The following is a 14,693-nucleotide window of genomic DNA, read 5'->3' as shown; positions in this document are numbered from 1 at the left end:
CACTTATTATCATGTTCTGTGTGTTTTCTTCTGTCAGTATAAAAAACATCAGGAAATGCTCACGTTACTTTAAGATAAGCTACTTTACATTTGGGGTTCTATAAATTACATTTTAACAACCAGGAAGAAACCAAGAGCCTCAATAAAATAAATCCAGGTATCCAAAGCTTCTTTTCCATGAACTGAAACAAGTCAGATCCAACCACAGCTTCCATCAGCAGAGACAAAGAAGATGAGGAACATCAGCTCCACCTGCAGAACATCGAGTTCTGCTGTTCCCACTGCACCTCCTCCACCATGCACTCCCACATCTCACGTTTCAAAGCTTACCTAGCTCACCTCTGATCACATGTTGTAAACGTGAAAGCAGAATACTGAGAAGTTAATAGAGTGAAGAATCCAGTTTCTCAGGGTTTTTTTCAGTTTTAGTTTGTGGTAACACTTTACTTGAAGCCCCCCTGCATAACACATTATAAGTACATTCATAAAGCATTATAATGCCATTATAACATGTGTAGCTGTAGTTATAAACATTCATAGATGATCACAATGCCAGGACCAAACCCTAACCCTAACCCTAACCCTAACCCTAACCTTAATCCTATGCTGTATACTTCTGTATAGTGAGTTATAAAGCATTGTGATCATGTATTAGTGTTTATAACTACTTATAATGTGTTATAAAGAGGGGCTTCAAGTAAAGTGTTACCTAGTTTGTTTCCAGACTTTGCCCTTCAGCAAGACACTGAACCCTTAACTGCTTCCAGTAGATACAGACGCCTCCACTGGAGGGTGACTGGGTGAATGTGAAGTGCACTCTAGTCCTTTTAACATTCTGGACCACTGATCCTGTTCAGGGCTGCAGAGCACTGGAGTCAGTTCCAGCTCATTTATGGGGAACGGCAGGATTTAATTGGACAGGCTGACAGTCCATTGCAGGGCAAACACACACAGACACAGACTTACTGATATTCACACTGAGGAGTAGTTCAGGGTCACTAGTTAACGTCACGTTCATGTTTGTGGACCGTGGGAGGAAGCTGGAGTACCCAGAGGAGAGCCGTGCTCACATGGGGAGAACATGGCCGGTATTTGAACCCAGTACCTTCTCGCTGTGAGGAGAGAGTGCTCGTCACTGTTCCACCATACGGCCCTGTATTGTGTCATAAAAACATTCATTCTTATAAAAACTCTCTTTTCAATGATCTCACCTCAGAAGAGGTTTGATATGAAGCAGTAAGTGTGAATTAAAGAAGTATCCAGACTGAAAAAGGTTTGATTCCTGCTGTCTTTGGAGCTTTTTGAGCCAGTGCTGACATGTGGTGAGGATGCTGAGGTGAAGCTTCATGGTTGAGTCTCTCCTCTCTGAAGGTGTCAGATGTATAAAGTGTGAGGAAACCTGCTGATTTCTCCTGTGGGGACCAGGACCGATCAGCAGTTCATCACAGCAGCTTCCTGTGTCTGTACGGTTTGGTGGTGATATCAGGGAGGAGTAGCTTGTTCTTCAGGAGGTTTGGAGGAGTTTAGATCGCACTGAATTTACATCCAGGTGGTTTTATATTAAAAACAGGAAAGAAACACTTATTTTACAGGCTGTGCCACAAACAGCAGGTTTGAACTGTGAGTAGTTTCTTCAGTCTGAGAGTTTTAAGAGTCAAAGTGAGACGCTGCAGACTGCATGAATGCTGCTCTGAAGACGCTCCTGATGACTCATTCCTCTCAGCGCTGTGGTGAAGTGTGAGGCCAGAGAGCTGCTTCTTTTAAATAGGACAGGAAAAGCTGTTTTCTACCTGACTGTGGTAAAAACCAGGCTGTGGTTTACACAGAGGACACTGCGTCTGTCACCAGCAGGAACATCACTGAAGTTTCTTCTGACAGTTTTCAGTGTTTCTCTACAGACACAGCAGCAGCTGACCTGATCTGTACTGAAACACTGTTGGAAGTCAAGATTTCACAGTTTAGTCCTTTTCTGTATCGAGTCCATGACTGAAATATAGCTGCACACTAAAATAATGTCTATTATACTTCTTTTGTTTGTTTTGTTTGCTTGTTAATGAACGGCTCCTCTTGATCATCTGATTTCTTACCTTATTTTATTGACTTTGAATATTTGTACATAATCTTGCTGGACCTGACAGGGGGACAGGAAGACAGCGAGAGAAGAGAGAGAGAACAAAGATCCAACAACGGCTCCAGATCCCAGCCACCACACCAGGAAGCCCCGGTCCAGAGGGGGGCAGAGGAAGACCTCTGATCATATTTCCTGGTGACTACACTCTCTCTCTCTCTCTCCCTCAGTTCTTGTTGTGAACTCTTGTTGAGTCTCTGACTCGATGATGGATCTTCAGGAATCGATCTTCTTCCTCTGTTTCGGTGAGTTTTTACAATAAATGAGTCAGAAGAAGCTTCACAAGTTGCATCAAGTCAAATTAATACCAAGAACGTTTGTGTTCATTCTGCTTGAGGCTCATTGATCTTTTTTATTTTATTAAAAGCAGCAGACGAGATATTTCTGTTCACATTTTCTTTGCAAAAAGGCTTCTTTCATGTTTTTTTTTAATTTTTGGTAACACTTTACTTGAAGCCCCCCTGCATAACACATTATAAGTACATTCATAAAGTATTATAATGCCATTATAACATGTGTAGCTATAGTTATAAACATTCATAGATGATCACAATGCCAGGACCAAACCCTAACCCTAACCCTAACCTTAATCCTATGCTGTATACTGCTATATAGTGAGTTATAAAGCATTGTGATCATGTATTAGTGTTTATAACTACTTATAATGTGTTATAAAGAGGGGCTTCAAGTAAAGTGTTACCTAATTTTTTTTTAACCTGAAGGATGGATTATTTAATCACTCCTTCAGTCATATAATTGTATAAATGCATATTTATATTTTTGTTCTAGAAAATATATTTGTTTTTTAGTAATCATTTCCATATTATTCTTGCAGACCTCAATAACAATTTTTTTCCTCAAAGCAAGAAAAAATCATGTAAATGTACAAATGTGGAAAAACATTTTGTCTAATGAACAATGCCAAAACATTTTATTTTCATTAGTTTATGTATTATTTTTCAATTTAATTCATTTTATTTTCATACTCACTGTGAATTTAAAACAAGCAAACTGTAAAATCAAACAAATGTTTTCAGTTTCAGGGTTCAAGAAGAGCTGATGTTAGTGTTAAATGACTTTTTTCACATCTGTGAAGTAAAAACAAACCTAAAGAATAAACTCAAGCCAACGCAGTTGCAGAGCGTTCTCCTGGTTTCTGCAAGAACTGAATATTTCCTGTTTTTCTCATCAGACTGAAAGATTTCAGGAGAGAAACAAAAACTTCACTTTGGAGAAAAAAACGGAAAATCACATGAGAAATCCTTTAGACTGAATTCTATTGACAGTCTGATGGAACAACAAATAAAATCTTTGAAAGATTTTTATCAACAATATTTTAATTGAATTTTCATTGTAACATCAATTACAAAAAAAACATGAAATATATTCAAAGCATCACAGAAGAGTCAGAGTACTCAAATAGTTACATTTCTTATACGTTGTATCAGCAAAATATTACTGGGTTCTCTGATATAATAATATATAGTTATGTGATACAATGATACTTCAATGATACAATCTTTCATGTTAAAATAAAACACAGAAGTGTGATTGGTGTGATTGGGATTGTTTGGAAGTTACTCGCTGGTTTAATGTTGTGCAATGAACTTCGATTTTCAGAAATATTTTCAGCCTCATCATAAACCTTAGCTCGAGCTTTGGCAGCGTTCAACCTTTTGACTTCTTCCAAGCGTTCAATTTTTCTGCACTGCTCTTCTATTGCTTGCTGCTTTGTTAAGTTTTCTACCTGCATTTTTTGTAGTTCAACTGTTTCTTCTTCTTGCTCCTCCATTACTGCTAGAATTTCTTAAGATGCAGCAGCTTCAGCTTCTGCTTCCACTCTTTTGATGTTATGCAAGCATGACTGGTGTGAAGTACTGCTACCAGACCTACGTGATTTAGACCTTGACTTGGAGCCTTCAGATCCTAAACATGACCCAACATCTGGCCATGGTTCTTCATCATCTTTGTCGCCCTTCAGCTGTTTTGCAGCTCTTCTGACAATAAATGCAGATAATGATGCGCATGCGTCTGCTTTGCGCCTCATGTCTGCTTCAGGACTTTGTATTTGACGAATCTGATCATAAACTTTTTGCACATCTTTGCAGGTGTCATTTACATTGTTGATCAGTTCGTTTAGTTCACTTTCAGAAGCTTCTTTTCTTAACATTACTTTGCTCAATCTTGCTTCATATCTCCATTTTTCAAAAACGACAGCATATCTGTGTTGGAGTCCTTTGAGTTTCTCTTCTTGAAGTTCTTTAACTTTTTCAGTCAACATTCTTACTCTTTCACTTTAATGGACAGTTTGTGCTTCTACAGCTTGCTCAGGACCAACTTCTTCAACTTCAGTAAATGGCACAGCACCAAGCTTTTCATTGTCTTTGTCAGTCATCTTGTGAGTTTAGATAAATGTCATCCAGTGAGCTGTGCTTAAACTTCAGTATACTCCTAAAAATTAGTGCATCATTATGTCTTGGAGTATTACTTTTGTACTACTGTCATTGTATACTTTAGCTGTGGTAAGTATTACTCTTAAACAAAGTAAATTGACCTTTAAGTGGTAAGTATGCACACTTAACATGCAGTTATGACCTTAAGCAAAATGCACAAAACCCTTTACAATGAAACAACAATGCATCACTTTAAGATTAAGCAGAAATCAAGTATCATTGGACAAAGTACTCTAGAAACTTAGAGTGGACCTTTTCAACTTGACTTTCACTCTTATTTTTTCTTTTAGTACAGTCCTTTCTTAATTTCTGCCTTACTTCCACTTAATACTTTGCTGATGCGTCGCTTTGATGCTTGTGAGCTATGCCCTGTGGTACTGGCGCCCTCTTGTGTCGCACCACTGTACCGTCACTCACTGCCGTTGCTTAACAAGCTTCTCACTGGAGCTGGGCTGGGCGAGTTTTCACTGTGGCTCCAAGACGACATCACAGGCACGGCTTCTTTCAAACGGGCGCTTTATTGTGGCTTAACAACGCCATGAAAACTACAAAGCATAAAAAACAATAGTTTCAGGCACCTTAAACAATCACCAATGATTCAAAAGTGTTAGCAAGAATGCTACCTCGTGGCCGCCTGCCATCTTGGAGGTCCCAAACAGTTAAATCTGCGGCTTCGTGCAGTCTAAACAATCACAATATCACATCAGAACAACATATTTACAACATTGATCATGTCTTCTATTACAATCATAACAAATACCTTATGTCGCTGGCTACTTGGCCCAGCTGCTACAAACGCGGCTCAGTCAGATCTCCATGCATCTCTGAACACATGCAGCTCTCGCAGTCTCTCACTCTGAGCCAAGCCTCGCGAGGACATCACAATGAAACATTAAAGAAAGAAACAAAAAAAAAAAAAAACACACACACAATAACAAATAAACTCATCTTTACATTAGCAATAATAAACTTTAAAAGAATACTCCGAAGATTTTGGACCCACGCCCTACCCCTATCATTTACAAAGTGAGATAAGCTCATAAATACCATTTGTGTGTCTGTTCTTCTAGTGCCTGGCTAACAGCTGTTAGCATCGTAGTTAGCTTAGCTCAACTACAGCAGGTGAGGAGGAGACAAGAGCCAGACTGAGAAAGTGGACAAAATACTCCTTCCAGTGGTCCAGGGGATGGCGTATTAGCACGCTAAGTAAATCCGAATGGTTATAAAACATTTTAAAAGACGTGTTTTCTTTTCAATCCCTTAAAATAGCGTTTTGATACACGCAGACCTGCACAAGCATAGTGTGCTGCGTAACGATATACCGGCACACAGCGCCTGAGTCTATGCTTGTACTGCTGTGCTCTGGTATATCTTTCCGGAGCACTGTGCATGCACAGGTCTGTGTGGATCAAAACATTATTTTAACGGATTGAAAAGATAACACGTCTTTTAAAATGCTTTATAACCATTCGGATTTACTTTGCGTGCTAATACGCCGTCCCCTGGACCACAGGAAAGAGTATTTTGTCCACTTTCTCAGTCTGGCTCTGTCTCCTCTTCACCTGCAGTAGTTGAGTTAAGCTAACTACGATGCTAACAGCTGGGAGTCCGCGGCTGGACAAACGGACACGAGAAAGGTAATTATGAGCTTATCTAACTCTGTAAATGATCGGGTTAGGGCGTGGGTCCAAAATCTTCGGAGTATTCCTTTAAACAAAAGACATTTCTTCATTTGTAGAAAAATATGAATTTCATTTAACTTGCAAATTTTAACTTCTTCATGTTTAAATCATTTAGATGACACAGTGTGTGACATGATTCCGGTAGATAAAGTGCTGTGTGAGGTTTTGCCAACAGAAAGACGTTGATGATCTTCCTGCTGTGAAGGATTCAGGTTCTTCAGGTATCTTCACTCAGAGAGAGCAGGCAGACAGAAACAGACTGAAATGGATCATATTTATAAGTTCACCTCCTCTGATGGAGGATTTTCTTCTCTCAGACATGAAGAAAGTTCTTTGCTCCACTTTGACCTGCAGAAGTTTCCAGGCTGATGGAGCTTTTCTGACAGTCTGATTCAGTTCTGGTTAGACTGCAGCTAATGTTCCTTCTGATGGGTGAATGTGTTTTTATTCCACAGTGATAATCTCTGCTGCTGCTGATCCACTGAAGACCCTGAGAGCCTCTGTAGGAGGAAGCATCACTCTGCCCGACGCTGTGAAGGAGGAAGGATTTCTGTTATATGGAGGAAAGATTTTAGCTCAGGTGGAAGAGAAGAAACTGTTTAAGATTTATGGAGAAAATTACAAGGAGAGACTTCACTGGAACCAGAACACAGGATGTTTTACTCTCACCAGGCTGCAGGAAAGTGACTCTGGGATCTATACAGTTGGCTCGAAGGAAGGAAGACGTGCTTCAGTAGAATATAAACTGATCGTATACGGTATGTTTGATTTATTCTTCTTAACTTTGATCTGTGTGTTCAGTTTTTGCACATGTCTGTATTATAGTGTTAGAATTATCATTCACTGAGCTGTCAGCACTGTGGGTCAGTCTGAGAACTGATTCACTCAGTAAGTTTGGAAAAAAACACATTTATGAACTAATGACGAGAAGAAGCAAGAAAACTGCTGAGAGAAACATGTGGATGTAACCATTTAATACAGTATAATAACAAGGCACAGGTGGGTATCTATGAATGATATTAAATGGACAAATATCAGAAGGCACAAGATTAAGATCCAGTATTCTTGAATATCAATATTGACATGGAACACAAGCTCTTGGACACACAGGTCTGAATCACTCAAATCAGTTTGGGGCCTTTTATTAATCAGTCCCAGTGTGCCAGTGTTCATTTGTGCCGCCACACAGCTGGTGAGGCAGAAGAATCAGTGAAGCCTGCTCCTCCAGTGGATCACTCTGGGAATCTCTGGATGTGAAGCTCCAGTCAGGCTCAGCAGAGAATCCTCCAGCTCCTGGCAGAATGTGGCTCCAGTCTTCATCTGTGGCTTCATCAGTCAAACGAGCAGAACGGTTTGATCAGAGTTCAGTCTGGTGATGTGAGTCTCTCTGGGTTTTTCCTGTGAGCAGCGATCAACTTTCTCACCAGGAGACCCTCAGCTGGGTGAACTGGTGTCGATGATTGATCAGTGTAATAATCATTCTGCCACCATATCAGCTCAATAGTTTTCTGCTTGAATAGAAAACAGTGTATCAATAAAGCATGTTGACCATATATCAATCTGACTGGGAAAAAAACTTCCACATGTAAAACACCATGTACATTCAGCGAGTTTTGTTGTCGTCATCTCATTAAACTCTATCATTATTCTCACTGTATCATTGACTACGTTTACATGCAGTCAATATTCGGGTTAAGGTCAATATTCCGGTTTCTGAAACATTTGGAATAACCCGTTTACATGCTTAAACAGACAAAGTCACTCCTGTTTACATGATCAGGGATATCCCCATTCAAACCACGGCGCACAGACGACGCCATAACTGCATTTGCACTTCATGCCACTAGGTGTGCTGTTTGCATGTTCAACCTTATTTTACACGGACACCACAGAAGAAGGGCTCCGCAGGCTCTCTCTGCATGTTGTTAGAAAAAGAGTAAGCCAGCATGATGTGGTGATATGTTTAATGATGCGATGCACCGTTTTTTTCAGTAAAAGAGAAGAACTGAACGATCGTTTCGGCACATTTTATTTACTTAGTAGCAGCTAAACTGTATCACAAGTAGTTCCTGGACTCAAATGACTGAGATTCCTTACGGGTAGAACATGCACAGAGCAGTATTTAAAGGTGCTGTAGGCAGGATTCGGCATCTCCGCCATCTTGCTTAGGTTTACCGAAGCAAGATGGCGATTTGACCCATCTAAGATGGCGATTTGAAACCCAGCACAGCCAATCCTGTCCTGTTTTCTCTGACATCACGCCCTTACGGAAGTTAAGCCCCTCCCACAAGAACGTGCGACAAACGCCCCTCGACCAATCATGGTTAGAGCCTCAGGGGCTCTTCTGATTGGTCAAAGATACCTGGAGCGGTCGAAATTCCTTTTCAGCTCAGAACAGAGACAGATGGAAACACTGCACCCTCGCGGTAGTGCAGTTATGCTACACTCCTAAAGGATTATCAATGGATACTCTAACATTTAATCCAAAGAAAACACAGAAAAATTAGCATTGACGAGCAAAATCCTGCCTACAGCACCTTTAATGTCCCTTTCGACCGGGATTCCGATGCGCGTTTATATGACCAGAAATTCAGGTTAGAAAAGGAGTAACCCAGGGGTAATATTCAGGTTTTTAAAAACCGGAATATGAGCATATTCAGGTTTTTGCACGTGTTTACATGGCTGTGCTCAACCGGGTTATTGCGAATATTCTGGTTAAGAAAGGGTTATTGACTGCATGTAAATGCACCCATTGTTCTCATTCTTTTCTGACTGTGATGTGATTCTGTGTCGTTGCTCTACAGACTCTGTAGCGACTCCTACAGTCAGCGTGTTGAACAAAAGCTCTGAGAGCTGCTCTCTGAGCTGCTCTGTGGACTCAGCTCAGGAGGACACCACACTCCTGTGGTCCAAAGACCAGGAGATCCTGAAGAAGAACCGCTCTGCTGCTTCTCTGTCTCTGACTTTATTCTACTGGCAGGACCTGGACTCTCCTCTTCAATGTGTGGCTGAAAACCCTGCAGAGAATAAAATAGTGTCAGTTGATGTGAGGAGGTTCTGTCAACTGAACCATAGAGGGGACCCCAGCAGCTCCACAGACTCCAGGCATCGTGAGTGACCTCTGACCCTGACCTGGAACACTGGCAGCTCGATTCCTCGTGAATTAGTAGTTTGTCAACATCCAGGCAATAATTCACAGTAAAGTCCAGGTCCTGCAGGGGGCGCCATTAATCTGCTACAGACTTGTTGATCAAACGTGACAGGTCGCAGTGATCAATGTATTGATTACATCTTCCACACACTGTCGGAAATATTCCCTGTTTGCCTTTGAGAGAATATGTTGGTAGACATGCACACATCTGTCTGAACCATAAAGAAACATCTGGTTTCCCTGTTCTCTCCAAGGCTACAGCAGTTGTCCTCTTTTCTCTGTGCTTATAGATAAAAGCTAATATTGATGAGTATTTAATCAGTATTATTTACAATATGACCTTCCAGTTTGAGGCCAGTCAAAATAAACTTAAGGTCCAGTCTAATTAAAAGAATCTCTTGTCAAGTTGTTTTAACCTCTTCCCAGAATCCCTCTGTTCTTGGACACAGTTGAACTGAACCTCTATCCTCTCCACATGTATTGCACGTGTTTGGTGTGTAAGAACTGAATTTCTTCAGTTTTTCAGGTGTCACGTTTGCCCTTATTTTACAGGCACTCTTTGATTGTTCCTGTCATTTCCTCCTTCAGGGCCTTTTTCCTGTGCTTTTCTTTAGACTCAGTCCAGTCAGAGGAGGAGGCTGTCTTCAAATTGTTGGGATCATCAGTGATGTTATTGTCTGTTTGGCAGTCAGGAACTTCAAATTGTTGTCAATATTTTCTGAAAGTATTTCAGTAGAGGGGAAATATGCGTCCATCCAGTGTGCTGCTATAACAGAAGTCCAAGATATTTTAACTGTTGAGGTTTATAATCTAATGTTTTATTGGAAGCAGTTTCTCCATTTGCTTTTTCACTTGTTTTTATTGTATTCAAACTTTGATCAAATGTGTGTGACATGATTCCTGTAGATAAAGTGCTGTGTGAGGTTTTGCCAACAGAAAGAGGTTGATGATCTTCCTGCTGTGAAGGATTCAGGTTCTTCAGGTATCTTCACTCAGAGAGAGCAGGCAGACAGAAACAGACTGAAATGGATCATATTTATAAGTTCACCTCCTCTGATGGAGGATTTTCTTCTCTCAGACATGAAGAAAGTTCTTTGCTCCACTTTGACCTGCAGAAGTTTCCAGGCTGATGGAGCTTTTCTGACAGTCTGATTCAGTTCTGGTTAGACTGCAGCTAATGTTCCTTCTGATGGGTGAATGTGTTTTTATTCCACAGTGATAATCTCTGCTGCTGCTGATCCACTGAAGACCCTGACAGCCTCTGTAGGAGGAAACATCACTCTGCCCGACGCTGTGAAGGAGGAAGGATTTCTGTTATATGAAAGAAACAATTTAGCTCTGGTGGACGAGAAGAAACAGTTTAAGATACATGAAGAAAATTACAAGGAGAGACTTCACTGGAACCAGAACACAGGACGTTTTACTCTCACCAGGCTGCAGAAAAGTGACTCTGGGATCTATACAGTTGACTCGAAGGAAGGAAGACGTGCTTCAGTAGAATATAAACTGATCGTATACGGTATGTTTGATTTATTCTTCTTAACTTTGATCTGTGTGTTCAGTTTTTGCACATGTCTGTATTATTGTAGTGTTAGAATTATCATTCACTGAGCTGTCAGCACTGTGGGTCAGTCTGAGAACTGATTCACTCAGTAAGTTTGGAAAAAAACACATTTATGAACTAATGACAAGAAGAAGCAAGAAAACTGCTGAGAGAAACATGTGGATGTAACCATTTAATACAGTATCATCACAAGGCACAGGTGGGTATCTATGAATGATATTAAATGGACAAATATCAGAAGGCACTAGATTAAGATCCAGTGTTCTTGAATATCAATATTGACACAGAACACAAGCTCTTGGACACACAGGTCTGAATCACACAAAATCAGTTTGGGGCCTTTTATTAATCAGTCCCAGTGTGCCAGTGTTCATTTGTGCCGCCACACAGCTGGTGAGGCAGAAGAATCGGTGAAGCCTGCTCCTCCAGTGGATCACTCTGGGAATCTCTGGGTGTGAAGCTCCAGTCAGGCTCAGCAGAGAATCCTCCAGCTCCTGGCAGAATGTGGCTCCAGTCTTCATCTGTGGCTTCATCAGTCAAACGAGCAGAACGGTTTGATCAGAGTTCAGTCTGGTGATGTGAGTCTCTCTGGGTTTTTCCTGTGAGCAGCGATCAACTTTCTCACCAGGAGACCCTCAGCTGGGTGAACTGGTGTCGATGATTGATCAGTGTAATAATCATTCTGCCACCATATCAGCTCAATAGTTTTCTGCTTGAATAGAAAACAGTGTATCAATAAAGCATGTTGACCATATATCAATCTGACTGGGGAAAAAAAATCCACATAATACAATAACATGTACATTCAGCAAGTTTTAATGTCGTCTTCTCATTAAACTCTGTCATTATTCTCACTGTATCATTGTTCTCATTGTTTCCTGACTGTGATGTGATTCTGTGTCGTTGCTCTACAGACTCTGTAGCGACTCCTACAGTCAGCGTGTTGAACAGAAGCTCTGAGAGCTGCTCTCTGAGCTGCTCTGTGGACTCAGCTCAGGAGGACACCACGCTGCTGTGGTCCTACAACCAGGAGATCCTGAAGAAGAAGCGCTCTGCTGCTTCTCTGTCTCTGACTTTATTCTACTGGCAGGACCTGGACTCTCCTCTTCAATGTGTGGCTGAAAACCCTGCAGAGAATAAAACAGTGTCAGTTGATGTGAGGACAGTCTGTCCACTGAACCATAGAGGGAACCCCAGCAGCTCCACAATCTCCAGGCATCGTGAGTGACCTCTGACCCTGACCTGGAACAATGACTCATATCATCATGGTTGTTTATAAAATGTGGTCTTTGTGTCGTTTTAACAGATCTGATCCTCATCATCATCATCCCCATGGTGTGTAGTATCATCTTCATCCTCTGTGTTTCTGCCGTCTGGAGGTTTCGTCGTCAGCAGGATTCATCAGCAGGACAGACAGGCAGGCTCCTCTTCTGTTACTTTCTCCATCATAAAGCTCACTGCTCACATTCAGTCCACCTCTGAACAGGACTGTTAAATTCTGCTCCTGGTGGATTTCTGATCGCAGTGAGAAAGTTTGTCATCTAAAACTGAAGATCTTTGATTTGTGACAGTTCCACAGTGGTCATACAGTCAGGTCGGCACCACTCCAAGTCGGCCCCGGCCAACTCGGCACCGCCCCGGGATCAGGGCGGCGCGGGCTTGTCAGGCACCCTGGGCAAACCTGACGCCCCGTGGTAGTGTCGAGGAGAGTCGCGCCGCGAGAGTTGTTGAGGGGGGGGGGGGGGGGGGGGGGGGGGGGGGGGGGGTTTCGTCATCTAGCTTACCGGTATTTTACAGCGATATAAGGCAACTGGACGTACAGGAGGCTATCAAACACAAACACAACTAAACATCATTGGATGATCAGAAACAAACTTGTTTGAGCCCAATTAAGACTGCTGCAGAGCCACAGAAGCTGCGCTTTTCAGCTGCCCACAGACCGGAAATCACTTTATGGCAGAGAATCACTTTTTGGCACGACACCGGCACGAAAAAAAAAAAACTGCAAATCGTCGCGGCGCAGCTGGCATTGCTGCACTACGATTCCCAGAATGCTTTGGGACCGGTCACATGACCAGAGAGCCGCTGCGCGCTCGTAGCTAAGCTACTCGGTTCAGACGTCAAACAAGAAGCTCCCAGGTACATTATCCACCATCGTGATTTAAAAAAAAAAAAAAGAGGCTTTTGACCGAGTTGGTAAGCAACTTACAGTCAAGTCGGCACCGACCAACTCGGCCACTCGAGAGCCCCCCACCCCGCGAGGCCGACTTGGCGAGATGCCGATTTGACTGTATCCCGGGGCGGTGCCGAGTTGGCTGGGGCCGACTTGGAGTGGTGCCGACCTGACTGTAAACCAGCAATAAAAACAGAGACTGACAGTTTTCATGAGCTTGTTTCCTTCTTCTGCTCCAGTCACAGTCCAGCAGCCTTTAAAGTTTGTCTCCTTCTGTCTCTGCAGGTAGAATACACCAAAATCAACATCTTCTCTCAGGTGAGCACTTCCTGTGACTCCTCCAGGTGAACTGAGGTGAATCACCTGAGTCACCATGAAGCTGAACCACCATCATCAACTGCTGTGTTTGGCTGCTCTTCCTCCTCCTCTTCCTCCTCCTCCTCCTCCTCCTCTTCCTCCAGAGAACATCTCACATCAGGAACCATCAGAATCTGGAAACCCCATCCTGACCTCCGTCTACTACAAGCCGGCGTTCAACTCTCTGCAGAACTTCAACATGAACCTGCAGCTGAAGACAGAGAAGCACAGACAGAGCTGAGTGTTCTGATCAGCAGCAGGAAATCAGTCATGTTTAACGACGGTGGATCACAGCGGTCCAGTGGTTTCAGTCGTTCTGACTGCTGCCATTAATGTTTGTCAGAGCTGCAGTCAGTAAAACAACATTGAACTTGTGTTGTTAATTCTTGTGATTCCAGTCTGATGTGGTTTCATTCAACTTTCTTCGGTTTACCAACGGCTTGAAAACACCTTTCCTTCCTGTATGTCACTGGTCAGAGGAGCAACGGAGGAAATGGTGTCAGCATCTGGCCTCTGAAGAGGATCAACACTGACTGCTGTTGGCATTATTGCTTCACCCTGCACAGACTTCCAGTCCTCCATGAAACCCCACCTGTCATCATCTTTCCAATTCATCATTCAAATTTTTACCTTTTTTCCTGTGTTCCTCTGCTAATTATTTAATATTCCATCTTTTGCCATTATTGATCTTGTTGGTGATGGGAATATGCTTCCCCTGATCTTGTTAGGATGCAAATAATTATTTGAATTTATATAAATATTAAAAAGTAAAGAAGGAAAAAAACTTGTTAGTGTGTAAAGATTGTGCCTCATGGATCAAAGGAATCAAGAGAGGCTGAAGGTGCTGCAGCGCCTCCTGGTGGGTGTCAGAGGCACAGCTACAACTTCAAACATGCTTACAACTGAATACCAAAAACAACCCAAAAGAATATTTGGATTTTCGTCAAGAATTACATCAGAATTATTAACATCTGTATCTATTGTCAAGATATGTTGGGAATATTTGGGACATCTGTGCACTTCTGGTTTGATAGCTTTTCACATTAACTGTGTGAATCTGATCTTTATAGACAGAGATCTCACTGTATCGATTGATTATTTTTTAAGCATTCTGACAAAGATTAGAGATAAACAGAAATTGTCTGAAAACATGAAAGTAAAACTTATGATCAAACCTATTTTTCT

General features: G+C 41.9%; 1 protein-coding gene across 3 annotated transcripts; it reads left to right on the top strand.

The window, feature by feature from the left end:
• The first annotated feature begins 2,252 nt into the window (after positions 1–2,252).
• Positions 2,253–14,677, top strand: LOC115390379 (SLAM family member 7-like). 3 transcript variants are annotated; one of them, XM_030094225.1, is made up of 8 exons: positions 2,253–2,373; positions 6,719–7,021; positions 9,068–9,373; positions 10,631–10,933; positions 11,893–12,198; positions 12,285–12,395; positions 13,437–13,469; positions 13,613–14,677. In XM_030094225.1, exons 1-8 carry the CDS (start codon positions 2,334–2,336, stop codon positions 13,747–13,749), a joined length of 1,539 nt encoding a protein of 512 aa, XP_029950085.1. In that variant the 5' UTR covers positions 2,253–2,333; the 3' UTR covers positions 13,750–14,677. The 3 variants fall into 3 exon arrangements, with proteins under 3 accessions (XP_029950085.1, XP_029950087.1, XP_029950088.1); XM_030094227.1 differs by lacking the exon at positions 9,068–9,373; XM_030094228.1 differs by lacking the exons at positions 10,631–10,933; positions 11,893–12,198.
• Positions 14,678–14,693: the final 16 nt, after the last annotated feature.

The sequence above is a fragment of the Salarias fasciatus genome, chromosome 6 (assembly GCF_902148845.1).
Source record: "Salarias fasciatus chromosome 6, fSalaFa1.1, whole genome shotgun sequence".
Lineage (NCBI taxonomy): Eukaryota > Metazoa > Chordata > Actinopteri > Blenniiformes > Blenniidae > Salarias > Salarias fasciatus.
The sequence above is the reverse complement of the archived record's forward strand: the minus strand, read 5'-3'. Positions and strand labels throughout refer to the sequence as shown.